Below are 22,334 nucleotides of genomic sequence, written 5' to 3' on the forward strand. Positions count from 1 at the left end.
GAGGCCATGTTTGTGTGTGAAGCTGCCAACACCAACAGTATCGGGACCCAGCTCTGACTTTGATGATGAGTCATGCTGCAGGACAGCACACCACCCCACGGCTACGATCGGACAATAGCAGTCCTAATGATTCTTCTCTACGCTCCTCGCAGAGAAGTACCTCTTCACTTTCATTGATGACTTGGGCCAGAGCGGTCCCAACAGTGAGCCACATCCCCACCTTGTTTGTGTGCCCAGGTGGAGCATTACCGAATTACCTCTAAAAAGCGTGCAGTTGACCCCTACAGCTTTGCGTCTGTTTTTATTATTAATTTAAACAGACCTTCATATTTTAATGATTGTATTTTTAATGTGTTGGCCTTACTTTTAAATAGATAAAGATTGTCTATTTCTCTTAAACCCTGTGTGAAGTCTTATTGTGGTGTTGCTACTGTAATTGCTGTGTGTGTGTTGCACAAATACCTTACTCATTGACTTCTAAGTTAAGCATGACTGCTCTGCAACAAACTACCAGAGGGTGAGCACAGGTTAATTTAGGTCATGTATTTGACTTACACTGACTAGGATTGTGTTCCCTACTTATACAGAGTGCATACCTCTGCCAACTAGAGACCCAAATTCTAACAGTTTTAAATAGATGTTAGATCTGATACCCTTGGGTGATAGTTCCCTAAACTTTTTGCCTTGCATTTTTGCCTTCCCTCCTGTTTTGCTGAATTTGTTTTTGTTGGCTTTAGGACTTTGTTCACTTTACCACGGCTAATCAGTGCTGACATGCATGCAACCTCTCCCTAAAATGTGGTACAATGGGCCTACACCTAATTGCCACATTTAATTTACTTGTAAGTCCCTAGTAAACAGCACTCTAATTACCCAGGTTTTGTAAATTAAATTCTACTGATGGGCTACCATCACTCATTGTGCCACCCACTAAAGTATATTTTTTAGAACATGGCTCAGGACTGCCACAGCACTATGTAGTGCAGTATAAAGCTGCCATTTCGACCTGGCAAACAAAACCATTTTCATTACCAAACCATCATTTTTAATATATATTAAAAAGTGGAATGTTGAGGTAATCTTTGTGTGCAAAACCACAAATCTGAACATGAGCGGCAGTATTTTGCAAGCGAACAACCAGAAATCAACTTGAAATGACATTTTCGAGTTAGAATTTTGCACAAACTGACTTTTCTGGCAACTTGTTGAATGCTAGATGCATTCTGTATAATTGTGCGTAATTTTGTATAATTTTGAGGTAATTTCATTTAATTAAACGACATGAGTTACTTCCACTTCTAATTGAGATGCCTAATATCCCTATTGTACTGTTAGGTTTTTCCAGTCACAAAGCCTGCAATTTTGCAATGTGCAGGTTTTGTGACTGCAAAACCCTGTTGTACATTAAGCCTTTAATCTATTTTTTTACGGACACAAACACGAATATAACTTTGAATTTCAGCGCAACACAAACAACATCAAAGCAAAAGCTATGCACAGCACTGTCCACGCTTAATTATCCGTCGGTTTAACGAGATTGCTTCAAAGACACGCCTCAGGCACTTTGGTGATGTGAGTGCGGCTTTCATATAATACTGAATTAACCTTTTACTGAAATGTGTTTTGTGCTGTTTGCCACGTCTGTTTCACGTCGTGAAAACTCTGCCACTTCCTGGATATACTAGGGCATGTTGTGTGTTGCTAGTTGGCAGCATCTGTCTAATTTATTCCCCGTTATGCAAAAACTCTACCTGGAAAGACTGCCATCTGATGTGAATTTACAGAAATCCACCAATGTATATCTATCTTTTTTTGCACTAACAAGCTTGTTAAATTAAAAATGCCAGCGCACATATGAACCTGAACGGACTTGTTAGTTCACGTCAAAAATATTCGCGACGTGAACACTTTGATTCTTCTATTAAATATTTGCAAACGCCGTGAAGCCTTTTTTCTACAGCACGTAAAAACTAATGAGCGCGCACTTATATGTGTGAAAGAAAGTGAGGTTGAGCGCCAAACATACAGAATAACGTATAGCTTACGGATTTGTCGAAGACAATGTGGAACGGAAACACGTCGCAGAATACTTTTTCTTCCAGCCATAGCTGCGCGGGGTATACTGGTTCGAAACAACTCAGTAGGCTGCCTGAAAGAAAATATTGATATTACTGCAGGGTTCATTATAAACGCGACCGGAGTTTGAGAAGTTATGCACTTTTATGGTGACTAGCTCAGCGCTGCTTATTTGTTATGAAAACTTACTACTGGCATACCAACAGTGCTCGGAAGAAGAGGTGGTCTACTGCTCTTAATGAGTTTCCTAGATCCTTTCAAATGCCAATTTCTGGATTATGCATGCAGGTCTGCATTATGCAGTTCTTTTGTTGTGAAAGTGTTTATAATTTTGCATTCAACAGAACAGTAGGTGGACAACTGAGCTGCATCCTCCTCTCCATCAAAACTTTGAAGATGAGAAATGTCAAAAGGGCAAGATTAGTTACAGGATGGGGGCGCCCCTACTCCTTGCAAGGAGACTTTGGCCCCGATTTAGAGTTTGGCGGATGGAGTTACTCCGTCACAACTATGATGGATGTCCCGTACACTGTATTATAGTCCCATTGTATCTTATGGAGATCGTAATACGGCCGACGGGCTATCCGTCACATTTGTAACAGAGTAACTGTCCGCCAAGCTCTAAATTGTCTTCGTTGGATTCTCCCATTGAGAGTTGGCAGAGTGACTTAAACCTTTGGCTGTTGGGGAAATAACTTTATGTGGCAGGACTGAGATCAGGCAATACAGCCACTGATGATCTGCGTGACTAGAAACTTGGAAAATGGAAAACGTTTCTGATTCTGCTCAGGGAGGCGAGCTGCCATCATGTTTCATTCTTCTATCTTCTTGGAGTGCAAACAAAATTAATGAAATTGTGACACTAGAATATAATAAAATAACGTGTTTAAATGCAATACTGAAAACGTGTGTTTTGGAAAACCTGACCTCTTTGGTGGCAGTCATAATCTAGTCGATATAATAATAAATAACTGTCTAATGAAATGTATTTTGTGTATTAATAATTAAATGTACTGAGAAATGAATATTAATATGTACTAAAAGGATTAATAGTTTAAGTATTATGAAATGATGTATTCCTCATATTTTAGCATTGGTTTGAAAAAGGTCTCATGTTAGTAAAATACAGAGGCAATGATTAAATTGTTAACGCTGCAGAAAATGTTTTTCTAGCACCCTGTGTGACTTGCTCACTGTGGAAAAGTTATGTTCTTATGTTGTAACATTTGTTTTCTTGCAAGATAGTGTGTTCTCAAGAACAATAGTTACTAGTCTTCTTCTATAACTTGCAACAATTGTACTCTACTTCAGTAACTGGTGACTGCAGTGGAAGAAGATGAGCCAATTGTGAATACAGAAAATGAAGAAAATATATTTCTGGAATGTGGAGCAAAGGTAATAGGTTCTGACCTAAACCACCCCACAGACTGTTCAATAGAAACTTAGCTAGTTGCTTTTTAGGACTTTAATATAACAAAATGAGGTGATGTAAGTTCAGTTCTGCTCAGATCATTGCTGTTCTCAGTTCAGTTGTCTTCCTTTACTCTGCTAGTGTAATGATGTGCTGTGTCTTTAGCTTTCTGCCATTGACAGTTCAGATGCATTAAGGCCAAACATTACTGAACTGTTCCCTGGACTCTAGCATTGTATTTTACAGCAAAATGCGTTGGATGCGAAGACACACTTCAGGGTAACAAGCATTTGCAATGCAATAGGTCTTGCATTCACGAGAGTTAGAGCTATTGGCAATGTAAATGGATAAGTTGACTTTTTTTGCCACATAAATTGGTGAGCCCTGCCTCATAATATGGCCCTTTCCTGACACATAATACCACTGAACAAGCAGCTCTACAAGATCATGCATGATAAACACTAACTTTTAATGAGAAACAGCGAAACAAGAATTGTGAAGGATAGGGTACCACAGCTATATACAATGATGAACAAAATTTAAATGTTCAACTATAGTTAAAGAAGCTTTACGCAGGCATTCTGTAAGCTGTCTGTGAATGGGATGCAATGTCCTCTCCATAACTGTGACATGAGGTAACTAGGAAACAATGTGAAGTAACTCATAGTCATGCAAAAACGCTCCAATACTGCCCATTGTGCTGTGTAAAACCTGAAAGCGCCATGGGCACCATGAGCACAAAAGAAAAACAAAACAGTAAGAAGTAACTGGTCATCATGCAAAGCGCTTCAATACTGCCGATTGCGCTGTGTAAAATTTGAAAGCGCCATGGCAGCCATGAGCGTGTAGGAAAAACAAAAGAAACAATGTGAAGTAACTGCTAGGCATGCAAAGTGCTCCAATAGTGCCCATTGCGCTGTGAAAAACTTGAAAGCCCATGGGCGCCATGAGCACAAATGAGAAAGGAAAATTAACAATGAGTAGTAACTGGTAGTCATGTAAAGTGTTCCAATACTGCCCACTGCGCAGTATAAAGGTTGAAAGCTCAATGTCCACCATGAGCGCGAATGAAAAACAAAAGAAACAATGTGAAGTAACTTGTAGTCATGCTAAGCGCTCCATTACTGCCCACTGCGGAGTATAAAGCTTGAAAGCTCCATCACGGCCATGAGCAAGACTTAAAAACAAAAGAAACAATGACAAGTAACTCGTAGTTATGCAAGTCACTGCAGTAGCTAAAGATTTACACAAGAGCAATTTACGCCCCCATTGGAAAGTATGAGGGAAAATCTGAGTAACACCAAGCTTAGAATACAGTGGGAGATAATTACTGCACCATGTCTTACCACTCAAATGACGGCGGATTCCGGTTGGTGCACCTGTTCCTGTGGCTTTTCACACCCTCCCGTGGCATTTCCCCTGATAAATTCTGCTTTCAGTTCACAGGCGAAATGTGTCTTGGGAAATACCAAAAGGTGTAGGTTTTACCGCACTTCTCTTGATCCGATCTGGGTTGAAATTACTGTTTTTGGCTAAATCTGGATTATAGGAAAACGTTAAAGAGGGGGCCTAGTAAGGGAGTTACAGCCCTTCAAGCTGCTGAAAACGGCCTAGCAACACAGCATTGTTAAGCATCAACTACACTTTAATCAACCTGCTATATCTGGCTTTGAGCCTGGACCCCAGAGGGTAGCTAGACCTCACCTGCCTCGGCCTGCTAAGTGGGAAGAAATGCTCCCATCTGCCAGAGACAACCATGCGGATGTCAAGGGTTGGGTGTCACCCATGGGAGACACGTGGACACCAGGGGCGTCAGGTTTAATCTGTAGTTTATGGTGTTAGCTGATTCTGTATCCAGGGAACAGAATGTGAGAAAAACACACGCGCTTGTGCTTAAATGTGAAGAAGTAAAGAGGCAACCTCAAGCACAAAGCAACGCGCCACAACCCCGAGAGATAAAAAAGAAACTTGTGGTCCATAGGCAGCTCTCTGTTTAAAAAACAGTTTATCACCAAACGCAAGCAAAATACGATTATACTTCCACAGTATCCGAATGGGTAACTTTTTCCAAATTGGTATCCGAATGGGTAACTTTTTCCAAATTGGAATAATGAATTACAACACCGGGTTTCAACTTCTGGATTATTATCAGAATTCTATACCATTTATATATGTTTTCGATAGAGATGACCGGGAGAGAGTTTGAATATAGAAGATATGAGATCCATGATTTTGTGGCATTGTGCGAAACATATTGAACAAAAACTACTTCTTCATTTTGGGGATCAATGGTCTGCACCCACCTTTGATGATTTTACAACATTTTACAAGATGATATTTTCTCACACGCAATAATTCAAAAATGTCATGTATAATTGTAGGAGGCTGGACTGGCTTGTAGTGAGTACCAAGGGGTACTTACACCTTGCACCAGGCCCAGTTATCCCTTATTAGTGTATAGGGTGTCTAGCAGCTTAGGCTGATAGATAATGGTAGCTTAGCAGAGCAGCTTAGGCTGAACTAGGAGACGAGTGAAGCTCCTACAGTACCACTAGTGTCATATGCACAATATCATAAGAAAACACAATACACAGATATACTAAAAATAAAGGTACTTTATTTTTATGACAATATGCCAAAAGTATCTCAGTGAGTACCCTCAGTATGAGGATAGCAAATATACACAAGATATATGTACACAATACCAAAATATGCAGTAATAGTATTAGAAACAGTGCAAACAATGTATAGTTACAATAGGATGCAATGGGGACACATAGGGATAGGGGCAACGCAAACCATATACTCCAAAAGTGGAATGCGAACCACGAATGGACCCCAAACTTATGTGACCTTGTAGAGGGTTGCTGGGACTGTACGAAAACAGTTAGGGTTAGAAAAATAGCCCACCCCAAGACCCTGAAAAGTGAGTGCAAAGTGCACTAAAGTTCTCCAAAGGACATAGAAGTCGTGATAGGGGAATTCTGCAGGAAAGACACAACTCAGCACTGCAACAACGATGCATTTCGAAACGAGGGTACCTGTGGAACAAGGGGACCAAGTCCAAAAGTCACAAGCAAGTCGGAGATGGGCAGATGCCCAGGAAATGCCAGCTGTGGGTGCAAAGAAGCTGCTACTGGACAGTAGAAGCTGAAGATTCTGCCGGAACGACAAGGGCTAGGAACTTCCCCTTTGGAGGACGGATTCCTCACGTCGTGGAGAGTCGTGCAGAAGTGTTTTCCTGAAGAAAGACCGCCAACAAGCCTTGCTAGCTGCAAATCATGCGGTTAGGATTTTTGGATGCTGCTGTAGCCCAGGAGGGACCAGGATGTCGCCAATTGCGTCTGGGGACAGAGGGGGCATCGAGCAAGATAAGGAGCCCTCTCAGAAGCAGGCAGCACCCGCAAAAGTGCTGGAACAGGCACTACGAAGTGGAGTGAAATGGTGCTCACCCAAAGTCGCACAAAGGAGTCCCACGTCGCCAGAGGACAACTTAGAAGGTCGTGCAATGCAGGTTAGAGTGCCGTGGACCCAGGCTGGATTGTACATGAAGGATTTCCGCCGGAAGTGCACAGAGGCCGTAGTAGCTGCAAAAGTCGCGGTTCCCAGCAATGCAGTCTGGCGTGGGGAGGCAAGGACTTACCTCCACCAAACTTGGACTGAAGAGTCACTGGACTGTGGGAGTCACTTGGACAGAGTTGCTGGATTCAAGAGACCTCGCTCGTTGTGCTGAGGGGAGACCCAGGGTACCGGTGATGCAGTTCTTTGGTGCCTGCGGTTGCAGGGGGACGATTCCGTCGACCCACGGGAGATTTCTTCTGAGCTTCTAGTGCAGAGAGGAGGCAGACTACCTCCTCAGCATGCACCACCAGGAAAGCAGTCGAGAAGGCGGCAGGATCAGCGTTACAGAGTTGCAGTAGTCGTCTTCGCTACTTTGTTGCAGTTTTGCAGGCTTCCAGCGCGGTCAGCAGTCGATTCCTTGGCAGAAGGTGAAGAGAGAGATGCAGAGGAACTCGGATGAGCTCTTGCATTCGTTATCTAAGGAAATCCCCAAAGCAGAGACCCTAAATAGCCAGAAAAGAGGGTTTGCCTACTTAGGAGAGAAGATAGGCTAGCAACACCTGAAGGAGCCTATCAGAAGGAGTCTTTGACGTCACCTGCTGGCACTGGCCACTCAGAGCAGTCCAGTGTGCCAGCAGCACCTCTGTTTCCAAGATGGCAGAGGTCTGGAGGAGCTCTGGGCACCTCCCAGGGGAGGTGCAGGTCAGGGGAGTGGTCACTCCCCTTTCCTTTGTCCAGTTTCGCGCCAGAGCAGGGCAGAGGGGTCCCTGAACCGGTGTAGACTGGCTTATGCAGAAATGGGCACCATCTGTGCCCATGAAAGCATTTCCAGAGGCTGGGGGAGGCTACTCCTCCCCTGCCTTAACGCCATTTTCCAAAGGGAGAGGGTGTAACACCCTCTCTCTGAGGAAGTCCTTTGTTCTGCCTTCCTGGGCCAAGCCTGGCTGGACCCCAGGAGGGCAGAAACCTGTCTGAGGGGTTGGCAGCAGCAGCAGCTGCAGTGAAACCCCTGAAAAGGCAGTTTGGCAGTACCCGGGTCTGTGCTAGAGACCCGTGGGATCATGGGATTGTGCCAACAATGCCAGGATGGCATAGAGGGGGCAATTCCATGATCTTAGACATGTTACACGGCCATATTCGGAGTTACCATTGTGAAGCTACACATAGGTAGTGACCTATATGTAGTGCACGCGTGTAATGGTGTCCCCGCACTCACAAAGTCTGGGGAATTGGCCCTGAACAATGTGGGGGCACCTTGGCTAGTGCCAGGGTGCCCACACACTAAGTAACTTAGCACTCAACCTTTACCAGGTAAAGGTTAGACATATAGGTGACTTATAAGTTACTTAAGTGCAGTGTAAAATGGCTGTGAAATAACGTGGACGTTATTTCACTCTAGCTGCAGTGGCAGGCCTGTGTAAGAATTGTCAGAGCTCCCTATGGGTGGCAAAAGAAATGCTGCAGCCCATAGGGATCTCCTGGAACCCCAATACCCTGGGTACCTCAGTACCATATACTAGGGAATTATAAGGGTGTTCCAGTATGCCAATGTAAATTGGTAAAATTGGTCACTAGCCTGTTAGTGACAATTTGTACAGAGAGAGCATAACCACTGAGGTTCTGGTTAGCAGAGCCTCAGTGAGACAGTTAGGCATCACACAGGGAACACATACCTATAGGTCACAAACTTATGAGCACTGGGGTCCTGACTAGCAGGGTCCCAGTGACACATAACAAACATACTGAAAACATAGGGTTTTCACTATGAGCACTGGGCCCTGGCTAGCAGGATCTCAGTGAGACAGTGAAAACACCCTGACATACACTCACAAACAGGCCAAAAGTGGGGGTAACAAGGCTAGAAAGAGGCTACTTTCTCACACAACCCCCCCCCCCCAAACGAAGGACAATAAGGCTAACCTTGGCCAGTTGAGACTTTATTGTCTAAGTGGTGATAAGTAGAGAGTAGCTCTGCAATAGACTGGTTACTCCCTTTATCATCCACTATATGGTTACTTCCCTGTGGGGATGTAAACCACCCTGTTTGAAGTTTTTTAGCTAAGCAATAATGTGAAGATGTATTTTCAGAGTTTCTATCAGTAAGTTTTAGTTTAGAGCAGTGGGAATTGTCCACTGAACCTATCTGTAATGATGGAAATGCCAGACAGGGATGCTGTCTCAGAAAAGCCATAGCTGGGCAAAAACTTTGTCCATATGGCTGGAAGAGAGAACAGGGATGCTGTTTCTTTTGAGTTTGAGCAGGGCAGGGATGCTGTCCTATGAGCTCCACACTAGGGCAGGGATGCTGTCCTAAGTGTTGTGAGGCAGTGCAGAGTTTCTGCACTAAAGTTTCTCTGGGAGGGTTGGAGGGATGCTCCATGTTAACTAAAATGGTGCTCTTTTTCTCACCAATGTTAGTTATCCCACAGAGAGGTACTTCTACCTCAGGGAGTACAGCTTTGCCAGTTGATGCTTCCCTTGGAACAGGTGCCACCCTAGGAGAGGTTTCTCCCACCACAGAAATGGTATCCTGAATGGCAGGGTGGTTAGGGGATACTGTGGTACCCTTTTTACCTGTTGATGGAGAGGGATCCTGAGTTTTCAGGCCTTCTCTCCTTTGCTTTTTCATTTCAGTAGAAATGAGAGGGAACAATTCCTCTGGGATGCCCAGCATGGCTGCATGGGCATAAAACTCTACATCAGCCCAACGTGAGGCCTCTAGGTCATTACCTAAGAGACAGTCTACAGGTAAGCTAGGTGATACCACCACCTGCTTAGGGCCAGTAACTCTACCCCAACTAAACTGAATTATAGCTAAGGGAAGAAACTTAGTGGAGTTATGGACATCAATAATTTTATACTGTTGTCCAATGATGTGTTGTTCAGGAGCCACTAGGTTTTCAGTCACCAAAGTGATACTGGCACCTGTGTCCCTGTAGGTCAAGGCCTCAACACCATTTATTGAAACTGTCTGCCTGTACTTATCCATTGTAAGGGGCCAAGCAGCCAGTGTGGCAAGGCCAATGCCACTAGGTGTGACAGAAACTGTCTTGGGACTGACTACCCCAGTTTCTATTATGGACCCATACATGAACCCAACTACACCCTTAACTTGACTGTTGCCAGCAGTCCCACCACTAGTACCACTACTGCTAGGGGCACTAGAGCTTGATGTATTAGTGGTGGTAGGCTCAGGGGGTTTACCTGGACAGGACTTATCCCCTGGCCTATGGCCTCTGTTTTTACCACAAAGCACCAAGGCTTTTTAATGTGTGCAGGTTGAAAAGAAGAGGAAGAATTTGTTTTATCCCCACCCTCTGAAGAGTGTTTAAGATTTGAAGTGGGATCTTTGGTTTTACCCTTATCCCCATGCTTATCTTGAGATTTTTCACCATCTTTCTTCTTGCCATCCTTGTCACCACCTGTATGAACTTTTCTGTTCACCCTTGTTCTGACCCATTTGTCTGCCTTCTTTCCCAATTCTTGGGGAGAGGTCAGATCAGAGTCCACCAAGTACTGGTGCAACAAATCAGACACACAATTATTAAGAATATGCTCTCTCAGGATCAAGTTATCCAGGCTTTCATAATCAGTAACTTTACTGCCATGTAACCACCCCTCCAAGTCCTTCACTGAATGGTCAACAAAATCAACCCAGTCTTGTGAAGACTCCTTTTTGGTCTCTCTGAACTTCATCCTGTACTGTTCAGTGGTTAAGCCATAACCATCCAGGAGTGCATTCTTAAGAACTGTAAAATTATTGGCAACACTTTCTTTCACAGTAGGGAGCCTATCCCTACCCTTTCCACTAAATGATAGCCATAGGATAGCAGCCCACTGCCTTTGAGGGACATCCTGTACAACACCGGCCCTCTCAAGTGCAGCAAACCACTTGTTAATGTCATCCCCCTCCTTATAAGGGGGAACTATCTTGTGCAGATTCCTAGAATCATGCTCTTTTGCAGGATGACTATGGGGAATACTGCTGCTGCCACCATGGGTTTCTAAACCCAATTTCTGTCTTTCCCTTTCCACTTCTAAGGACTGTCTATCCAAATCCAGCTGTTGCTTCTTGAGCTTCAGTCTGGTTTGTTCCACTCTCAATCTATTGAGCTCCCTTTCTAACACTCTGTCATCAGGGTGGGTGGGTGGGACATTCCTTGAAACAGAAGTATGGTGAGAATGTACAGAAGGAGATCCATCCCCTACAGAAGGCATCCTAACAGCTTGGTTAACAGAAACATCACTTCTACTATGATGAGAAGGAATACTCTTGCTATGATGTGAGACAACACTATCATTATGGTGTGACTCTACATCAGCACCAACTATGCTAGGCTGTCTGGTAATGGGCAGGCTAGGAAGTTTCTTTCCTGAATCTTTTTCTAGGGGAGTCCCTGGATCAGATTGTGAACCATTAGCTACTTTTTCAACAGATGGGGCACCTCTGGCCTTATCCTGTTCTATAAGCATGTTAACCAACAGTTCTCTGGGGGGATTCTTCCCTACACTTAAACCTCTTTCTATGCAGAGACTCCTTGCTCCTTTCCAGCTAAGGTAATCATAAGCAAGTTTGGACAGATCAACATTTTGGCCTGTGCCAGACATTTTAGAAAGTGTTTAAGTGATAGAAAAAGGAACAAAAAGTTATTCAGAACTTTTAGAAAGACAGAGAAAAAAACTTTGTAAAATTTTTTAAAGAACTTTTTGAAAGTTTAAAAGTACTTTCCAGCACTTTTAGAAAAGAAGTGAGAAAAGAAATGCAAAACGTTTTGGTTAGGTGTACATACACTGAACTTGTTTTGTATATTTTTCTCTTATGAAAAGTACAATGCCAAAAGTGGTAAGTAGTTACAGAGCACTTATCCCACCACTGCACAACCAATGTAGGAGGCTGGACGGGCTTGTAGTGAGTACCAAGGGGTACTTACACCTTGCACCAGGCCCAGTTATCCCTTATTAGTGTATAGGGTGTCTAGCAGCTTAGGCTGATAGATAATGGTAGCTTAGCAGAGCAGCTTAGGCTGAACTAGGAGACGAGTGAAGTTCCTACAGTACCACTAGTGTCATATGCACAATATCATAAGAAAACACAATACACAGATATACTAAAAATAAAGGTACTTTATTTTTATGACAATATGCCAAAAGTATCTCAGTGAGTACCCTCAGTATGAGGATAGCAAATATACACAAGATATATGTACACAATACCAAAATATGCAGTAATAGTATTAGAAAACAGTGCAAACAATGGATAGTTACAATAGGATGCAATGGGGACACATAGGGATAGGGGCAACACAAACCATATACTCCAAAAGTGGAATGCAAACCACAAATGGACCCCAAACTTATGTGACCTTGTAGAGGGTCGCTGGGACTGTAAGAAAACAGTTAGGGTTAGAAAAATAGCCCACCCCAAGACCCTGAAAAGTGAGTGCAAAGTGCACTAAAGTTCCCCAAAGGACATAGAAGTCGTGATAGGGGAATTCTGCAGGAAAGACACAACTCAGCACTGCAACAACGATGGATTTCCAAACGAGGGTACCTGTGGAACAAGGGGACCAAGTCCAAAAGTCACAAGCAAGTTGGAGATGGGCAGATGCCCAGGAAATGCCAGCTGTGGGTGCAAAGAAGCTGCTACTGGACAGTAGAAGCTGAAGATTCTGCAGGAACAACAAGGGCTAGGAACTTCCCCTTTGGAGGACGGATCCCTCATGCCGTGGAGAGTTGTGCAGAAGTATTTTCCTGAAGAAATACTGCCAACAAGCCTTGCTAGCTGCAAATCGTTTAGTTAGGGTTTTTGGATGCTGCTGTGGCCCAGGAGGGACCAGGATGTCGCCAATTGCGTCTGGGGACAGAGGGGGCATCCAGCAAGACAAGGAGTCCTCTCAAAAGCAGACAGCTCCCGCAGAAGTGCCGGAACAGGCACTACAAAGTGGAGTGAAACAGTGCTCACCCAAAGTCGCACAAAGGAGTCCCACGTCGCCGGAGGACAACTTAGAAGGTCGTGCAATGCAGGTTAGAGTGCCGTGGACCCAGGCTGGATTGTACATGAAGGATTTCCGCCGGAAGTGCACAGAGGCCAGAGTAGCTGCAAAAGTCGCGGTTCCCAGCAATGCAGTCTGGCGTGGGGAGGCAAGGACTTACCTCCACCAAACTTGGACTGAAGAGTCACTGGACTGTGGGAGTCACTTGGACAGAGTTGCTGGATTCAAGAGACCTCGCTCGTTGTGCTGAGAGGAGACCCAGGGTACCGGTGATGCAGTTCTTTGGTGCCTGCGGTTGCAAGGGGACGATTCCGTCGACCCACGGGAGATTTCTTCTGAGCTTCTAGTGCAGAGAGGAGGCAGACTACCCCCACAGCATGCACCACCAGGAAAGCAGTCGAGAAGGCGGCAGGATCAGCGTTACAGAGTTGCAGTAGTCGTCTTCGCTACTTTGTTGCAGTTTTGCAGGCTTCCAACGCGGTCAGCAGTCGACTCCTTGGCAGAAGGTGAAGAGAGAGATGCAGAGGAACTCGGATGAGCTCTTGCATTCGTTATCTAAGGAAATCCCCAAGGCAGAGACCCTAAATAGCCAGAAAAGAGGGTTTGGCTACTTAGGAGAGAAGATAGGCTAGCAACACCTGAAGGAGCCTATCAGAAGGAGTCTCTGACGTCACCTGCTGGCACTGGCCACTCAGAGCAGTCCAGTGTGCCAGCAGCACCTCTGTTTCCAAGATGGCAGAGGTCTGGAGCACACTGGAGGAGCTCTGGGCACCTCCCAGGGGAGGTGCAGGTCAGGGGAGTGGTCACTCCCCTTTCCTTTGTCCAGTTTTGTGCCAGAGCAGGGCTGAGGGGTCCCTGAACCGGTGTAGACTGGCTTATGCAGAAATGGGCACCATCTGTGCCCATGAAAGCATTTCCAGAGGCTGGGGGAGGCTACTCCTCCCCTGCCTTAACACCATTTTCCAAAGGGAGAGGGTGTAACACCCTCTCTCTGAGGAAGTCCTTTGTTCTGCCTTCCTGGGCCAAGCCTGGCTGGACCCCAGGAGGGCAGAAACCTGTCTGAGGGGTTGGCAGCAGCAGCAGCTGCAGTGAAACCCCTGAAAAGGCAGTTTGGCAGTACCCGGGTCTGTGCTAGAGACCCGTGGGATCATGGGATTGTGCCAACAATGCCAGGATGGCATAGAGGGGGCAATTCCATGATCTTAGACATGTTACATGGCCATATTCGGAATTACCATTGTGAAGCTACACATAGGTAGTGACCTATATGTAGTGCACGCGTGTAATGGTGTCCCCGCACTCACAAAGTCCGGGGAATTGGCCCTGAAACATGTGGGGGCACCTTGGCTAGTGCCAGGGTGCCCACACACTAAGTAACTTAGCACCCAACCTTTACCAGGTAAAGGTTAGACATATAGGTGACTTATAAGTTACTTAAGTGCAGTGTAAAATGGCTGTGAAATAACGTGGACGTTATTTCACTCAGGCTGCAGTGGCAGGCCTGTGTAAGAATTGTCAGAGCTCCCTATGGGTGGCAAAAGAAATGCTGTAGCCCATAGGGATCTCCTGGAACCCCAATACCCTGGGTACCTCAGTACCATATACTAGGGAATTATAAGGGTGTTCCAGTATGCCAATGTAAATTGGTAAAATTGGTCACTAGCCTGTTAGTGACAATTTGTACAGAGAGAGCATAACCACTGAGGTTCTGGTTAGCAGAGCCTCAGTGAGACAGTTAGGCATCACACAGGGAACACATACCTATAGGTCACAAACTTATGAGCACTGGGGTCCTGACTAGCAGGGTCCCAGTGGCACATAACAAACATACTGAAAACATAGGGTTTTCACTATGAGCACTGGGCCCTGACTAGCAGGATCTCAGTGAGACAGTGAAAACACCCTGACATACACTCACAAACAGGCCAAAAGTGGGGGTAACAAGGCTAGAAAGAGGCTACTTTCTCACAATAATTATTATTTTGTGGTCTATATCATATTAAAAATAATTTAAATGCATCTTTTTTTCTCATGGGCTTGAAACAATGGGGTGAAAAGAACACTTTGTTGGTTGCTTCTACCTTTTCCCTAGTTTTTTTTGTTTGTCCTTGTTCTATTTCTTAATGGGGAAATCTCTTTTAACAAAAAAAGGTAAATTCATCTTTAAATTATCTTATAAAACTAGATGCTCATATTGAGATACTCATGTTAAGTATACTGTGCATTATCATAGACATATAATTAAAGTTAGACTATCAAAACTCCCATCGGTTAGTGTAGTAATAACATGTAGTATCCCAACTGCCCCCCAAAAATAATGCTCATCTCTTCTTTGTCACATGATGTTAGCTTCCTTCAGTGCAATGTATTTCCATGTCGAGCTCACTGCAGAGTTGGGTTGCATACCATTCATCACTAATCAGAAGGCATTATGAGTGTGATCTGCAGGGTAAGAGTTCGACTTTCATCATTCTAAGGCCGAGAAATCGAGCACCATTACAGCATGTGATAGTAACATCTGTTATTTACAGTACTAGATAACAATACGTTATTACTATCAGAGCTTAAAGGACAGCACACATATGTCATAACACTATGGGGGTGATTCTCACCCTGGCGGGCGCCGGAGGCCACCCGCCAGAGTTCCCCCCTCCAGAATACCGCACCGCGGTCATTAGACCGCTGCGGGTATTCTGGGTTTTACACTGGGCTGGCGGGCGACCGCCAAAAGGCCGCCCGCCAGCCCAGTGTAAAACTACCTTCCCACGAGGATGCCGGCTCCGAATGGAGCCGGCGGAGTGGGAAGGTGCGACGGGTGCAGTGGCACCCGTCGCGTATTTCAATGTCTGCAAAGCAGACACTGAAATACAAAGTGGGGCCCTCTTACGGGGGCCCCTGCAGTGCCCATGCCATTGGCATGGGCACTGCAGGGGCCCCCAGGGGACCCACGACATCCCATACCGCCATCCTGTTCCTGGCGGGCGAACCGCCAGGAACAGGATGGCGGTATGGGGTGTCAGAATCCTCCATGGCGGCGCAGCGAGCTGCGCCGCCATGGAGGATTCATTTGGGCAGCGGAAAACCGGCGGGAGACCGCCGGTTTTCCACTTCTGACCGTGGCCAAACCGCCGCGGTCAGAATGCCCAGCGGGGCACCGCCAGCCTGTTGGCGGTGCCCCCGTCATTTTAGCCCTGGCGGTCTTGGACCGCCAGGGTTAGAATGACCCCCTATATCCCAAAGCTTTCAGACGTTTGCAGTATGTGACGCAACATTTATTATTTTTTGTCATGTTAGCTACCTCACAGTGATGAGGGGAATAATCTTCCGTACTTTTGTTATATATGAACACTCTGTGCTTGCAAAAAAACTATAGCTTGAACAAGTGTTGACAGGCTCTGGAACACGTCAGCAATTGAACAGTTGTTTGTATGCAATTAATTTTTTAGGTTGCTTGTGCGTAAATGTACTATTGTCAGGGGCGTAGCTACTATTTGTGCAGCAGGTATAGTGCATTGGGCTCAATGAACCTTGATAATTGCTGTATTTTACTACCCCAACAGCAGTCAAAGAAGCCATTTTCATTGCTTGCACAACGGCGGTAGCATCTTTGCAACTCTACTGATGATTGTACGTATGGACTGGCACTTGTATAGTGCAAACCTAGCTAATAAATCAAAGAGGGCTAATCATAGGTGAGAGCTCAGGGGACAATATAATAGCTAACGGAAGGCCAGAAGCACGTGAGATGTGATGTGTCTGGGACGGGAGAGCATGCAGTGGGAGGGGACGATAATTACCGCTTCATGAAATTTACATCGTCACAATCCTAACCTTAAAGTGTCCCTGCCTCCACGACAACCCATAAAATATAAAATCTTTTTTATTTTTTAACTAATAGAAACTGACACAGAAGTCTTACTTCTATGTCTATTAAAACTGTATAAATGTCTCCACTCCCTTGATGATGATGGCGACATGTGGATGAGAGTCATAAAGTTTGTCACACCCAGACACAGCTGTTAGGAGACGTTCTCAAGCATATAAGAGATGGACTGGGTTTTGAAGAAAAGGCTCAGGACAATGACAATTTCTTTTGCACTCTAAGGCTGCGGAGCCTAGTGGTCAGCCTTTGCATGGCTTAATAGTCTGTTACTAAAAGAATCGAAAGAGGTCGACATCTTCCCTTTCTAGAATTCTTAGCGGGAAATATTTGTTGGTGAATTTTGAGGAACTTTTTCCACAAATCCCAAAGGCTAACACCTACTTGACTCCATGCCATTTGCTTCTTCTTTGACTTTGGAGGATTCTGCACTATCTTATCCATTGCGCAATAAGGTGGAAGCCTCACTTAAAATGGGTCATGCTGCAGCTAACTATGCTGCCAGAATCCATACTTATGTGGCTTACAAAACTCAGGTTTTGCTGAAGTACTTTCATGAGATGTCTGAATGCTTGCAAGCCACTGAGAATTCGACCCCGTTATTTGCCAAGAGGGAGTTATTGACTTAATTTCTTTCAGATACCACCTCTGATGGCTTGTGGGCTTCTTCAGGAGCTGGTGCAGCTATTACAGGCCATAGGTGTCTGTGGCTTAAGCCCTGGAAGTTGGAGCCCAGCCAGAAGTCATTGCTCTATAAATTGCCCTTTCTCAGTGAAAACTATTTTGTCCTAAGTTGGGTGAACTGGTGAAAAGGGTTTCTGATGAGAAAAAAAATATTATGTCTTTTTTCTGTGCTAAAACCTTTCTTTCATAAGAAAATGGTCTTTTCTCCCCAAGACAAGCAGTCCATTCGAGAACAGGATCAATGTCAGGGGGCTGAGTTTTATAATAAATCCTGACCATCTACCTGAAGACCACAAGAACACACCCAGCAAAAATGACTATATGGTGGGAGGCTGACTACAGCAATTGCATCATAAATTGATTCCGACAATCAGCGACTCTTACAGCTTCTCAGTTATTCAGGATGACTACCAAATCAACTTCAGAGAACCCCCAGGAGCAGGCTTCAAGGACACACCATCAGTGAGAGAGACAATAAAACGCCTTTGCGTTACTCAAATAAGTTCAATCCTTGTTGGACAAATGAGGGATTGTTTCACTTCTGGTGCAAGGGTGCCTGCATTTGCAGTAGGCAGCAATTTGTGCGCCATCATAGGGGGAGAGGACAGAAATGCACTGCATTTTGTAGATACGGCACAATTCTGCCCTTTCCCGGTGGTGCAGGGCCGCGCAGCCCCCCTGCACGACAGGCCTCATAAATGAGCCCTCAATTTTACTGGCCAGAAAGTCCACAAGGTAGCTTGAGGGAAATGGCTACAGTGCAGCAAGAGCCCGTTTTCCTAGCAGCCCCCACATGACCCCTAGCCTAGGCATTTGTAATGTCACCCACTGCCAGGTGACATTTCTCCATTGCCTCTGAAGCCCTCCTCATGCCCCCATTCATATCCTGCGCCCTGAACAGGTCTCCTGCAGACATTTACCACCTACTTAAAGCAGACATTTACCACCTACTTAAAGCAGACATTTACCACTTCCTTGAAGGAGGTGGGAAACATCTGTTTTAAACCTGCTAGAATAGGAAATACCATTCAGAATTCTGGGTCTGAATAGTTATTCCCTCTTCCGAGGGGTTTAACTCATAATTGCAGGGATTCTCTGTGGAGATTCCAGCCAGTAACTGGATTCCAGCTGCCGGGAATGTCCATAATACTTTTTGGTGAAGGCCAAAAAGTGGTTAAACCATATTAGGGTAGGAACATTACTCAACCTCTTCCAAAGATGACGACACTTCTCAGAATATCCCAGTAGGATTTCTTTCCGGGAGGGCGAGATGAACTTGACCGTGTAACATCCATTTTCTGTGTTGATTCCTCTACTCTCTGTGAAAGACAGAAGAAAACCCTGCTTAATAAATGTTCTACAGGGCACAAATAACATAGGCATTATGGAAAATAAACCTAAATACAATTCAACAAGAATATTAGTTTAAATATGATCTTTTAGGCTCTGTCTTTAAGGTTTATAGATTTATTGTGTGGTAACGCATTTAATAAAGAACAATTGACCGCATCCAGGGTATGACTAATGGGCATTCCAATACTGGAGTGAAATGTATGAAGGGCAAAGAATTATGTACTACACAAGGCTAGCACTGCCCTGAAAACGACCTGGACACCACAGACAGTGTTTAGGTTTTTAATAATGCTACAAAATATTTGCAATAGAAAAGATGATTTGCTCATCTGCCATCAGAAAGTACGAAAATAATTGCAAGGGAAATGCAACAAGACACAAAAGGATAAGATAAAGTAGTCCCAAGATCTTGTCTCAACTCAAACAAGCACTGCTAATGCCTGCATTAACTAATCATATCAGCAAGTGTCCTTATTGCAGAGGTACTATAAATAGGATATAGTTGTTTTAAGGTTCCAGCTTGGCCACCACATATAAAAAACACGTTTTGGCCAATCTGGAATGGTAAACCAATGATACACTATGGACATCACAATGATCTCTTGGTTTAGAGAAAGCGGCCACATTGGATGTGGAGGAAATGAGTGACAAGCAAGCAACCCATTGGCACAGCCTGGAGAGCAGCCAGACAGCTGTATTAAACCTTTAAGAAACATTCAAACAATAAGAGGATAAGCAAAGGAATGAAAGGTGAACTATAGAAGGAGAAAATTTAAAACAAAAGGACTGGCCCACCAGCTCTGACTCTGAGGCACACTCATTTTCAAGTGGAACTACACATGTGATCAGAAAATACCATCATTCACCGTGTAGGAGAGATGACAATTGATGGGTTCTGAACTAATACCCCATGCTATAAGCTGCCGCAGATGGAAGCAGAGTGTAAATGACAGACAAACCAATAAAAAAGAGCTGATACAGAGGCCCCGTACCTATCTACATGGATTCATATTTATATATTTATTATCCCATGGTACCATAAATTAAAATTACAGAGCATTCTGATTGGCCAATTTCCCATCAGCCTGTTCAGTGCTACAGGGCTGGACTGGTCCTACAGTACCCAAGAATCTGATTGGCTGGAGACTTGTTCCCTATGTCCTGGAATTTGAAATAAAACAAGATAGAAGGGAGCAAGGTAGGGGTACCATGTCACCATTTAGAGATATGAGGGGGCCCTAGAGGCCTCTCTTAGGGTTAAAAAATAAAAAAAATAGTTTGGCCGGTTAGTACTCCTGTAAGACTTGTGTGCAGTCAATTCGAGGCAGCTGGCCTAGCCCTTATAACACACACCCTTTGCTTTGCACACTGTGTGTATTAGGAGCATGCCCTTATATTGCCAGGTCTCTACTACAAACAGCATTCTCCCTGTACAGAGCTCTACAGTGAGAGTCACTCCATCCAAGCCCCCAAATACCTTTAAGTGGTCAAGCCCCTACTATGTACAACTGTTCATGGAGAGCTCACTCCTCCAGACACTCAACCCTCATTAGGTGGCCAAGCCCCTACTATGCACAGCCTTTGCTCTGTACCGGACTCTTTATGGGTAGGCACCCTCTTGTGTGCAATCAATGAGACATGGGTGCCCTCACCCCTACAATGTGCAGCCTTCTCTTTGTACTGAAATCTTCATGGAGACCCATTTTCTCCAGAGACCTAAGCTCCAATAGGTGGCCAAGACCATTCTACGCACCACCACCTGACTGTATCAGACCATTTGGGGGTAGGTGTCCTCTTGTGTGCAACCAATGAGTCATGGATGGCCTATCCCCTATAGCGCACAGCCTTCGCTTTGTACAGAAGTCTTCATGGACAGCCCACCATTTCCAGGCACACACGCCTCATCAGGTAGCCAAGCCTCTACTGGACACTGTATTCACTCTGAAGCAGCCCTCTGCTGATAAGCAAGCTCTTGAGTGCAATTTATGAAATGCAGTTGACCAAGTCCCTACAACGCGCACCGTTCACTTTGCACAGATGTCTTCATGGAAGGCCCACTCCCTCAACACACTTAAACCCTCCTAGATGGCCAAAACCCTACTAACCACAGCCTTCACCCTCTGCACAACTCTTGATGGAAAGCCCACTTGCTCCAAACACTCAAGCCCTTACAGGTGGCCAAACCTCTACTACATACAGCATTTGCCCTGTGTAGGTAGGCCCAGTGGTCATGACAGGAAACGGCCCAAAACACAACCTGGACACATCACATTTCTCTACTGACAACTGGCCCTTTTTTGCAATGTGCCTAGCTGTGGATTTTGGGCCCTAACTCAGCTGGGTCCTAGAGAAATCTAGAAAGCCTGTACATTTTTAAAAACTAGACACTCAGGAAAATCCAGAATGCGGTGACTTTTGTGGCTCCACCAAGTTCTGTTACACAGACTGCAAACCTCAAAATGTGTCTAAAAACACACCTCCCTTATATTTCTGTGAGGGAAAGTTCTGGAATCTGAGAGATGCCCCAAATTTCCTACTACCCAGCGTTCCCCTTGTTCTCCCGATAAAAATGATGCCTCACTTTTGTAGGTGAGTTAAGTGCCTACAACAGGGAAAGGCCAAAAACATATAGAAATTGAGGGGGAACCAAAGCGGGTCCAAAGGGACAGTTTTTGGTATGCGTTTTTAGGCCAGCTCTGCTTTGGGCATCCACACAAGTGGGGCAGAGTTTTTATCAGTACAGATGGGGAGATGCTTGGTGGTAGGAATTCTATGGATTCATGCGGATCCCGGAAATTTCCATCACAGAACTGTAGGGAAAGTGCATGATTTTAGGCAAGTTGGAGGTTTGCAGGGCATTGTGGGTAAGAAAATGGTGAGGGGTGCATGTGAAGCACACCACCCTGGACTCCCCCAAATGTTAGTTTTCAGAAGTGTCTGAGTCTGGTAGGTTTTTCCAGATGGCAGCCAACCCAAGCCCAAAAAGTGCAGCCACTCACCATTGCAAGTGGGACGATATTGGGAGATAACCAAACTCTCCTAGCCCATTTGTAAAATCAACATGCAAAAGAGTCAAATGTCCTTTTGCTTGCCACTGGGAGGACATGCTTCAGTCTGTGGGGTGGGGGCAGTAAGACTGTTGCCCCCTTCAGTTGGGGTTGGGACATAACCATGCCCACTCCTCTATTGTTTTTGTGTTTATTCCCTGGTTTCTAGTGGCCTGTCTACCCCCACCCCCAGGAGCTGATCAGGAGTAATTATTTCCATCAGCCCCCCAGGGCAGCAGAAATATTGTGTCCCCATTTATTTGGGGTGGGTGAATGGCCATGCCCATGGTGGACAGCCCCTACCCCTCTTCTTTTTTTATAAAATTATT

The 22,334-nt window shown here is 45.0% G+C and overlaps 1 protein-coding gene across 1 annotated transcript in view; it reads right to left on the reverse strand.

Moving 5' to 3' along the window:
* LOC138249586 (guanylate cyclase soluble subunit beta-2-like) overlaps positions 1 to 22,334 on the reverse strand; it is a 278,483-nt gene that overhangs the window by 147,398 nt on the left and 108,751 nt on the right. The window contains exons 7-8 of the mRNA XM_069203529.1: positions 18,813 to 18,924; positions 2,046 to 2,149 (exon numbers count right to left, since the gene is read on the reverse strand). Coding sequence (XP_069059630.1) covers positions 2,046 to 2,149; positions 18,813 to 18,924 — 216 coding nt within the window. The remainder of the gene's footprint in view (positions 1 to 2,045; positions 2,150 to 18,812; positions 18,925 to 22,334) is intronic.

This window comes from Pleurodeles waltl, chromosome 8, assembly GCF_031143425.1.
Source record: "Pleurodeles waltl isolate 20211129_DDA chromosome 8, aPleWal1.hap1.20221129, whole genome shotgun sequence".
NCBI lineage: Eukaryota > Metazoa > Chordata > Amphibia > Caudata > Salamandridae > Pleurodeles > Pleurodeles waltl.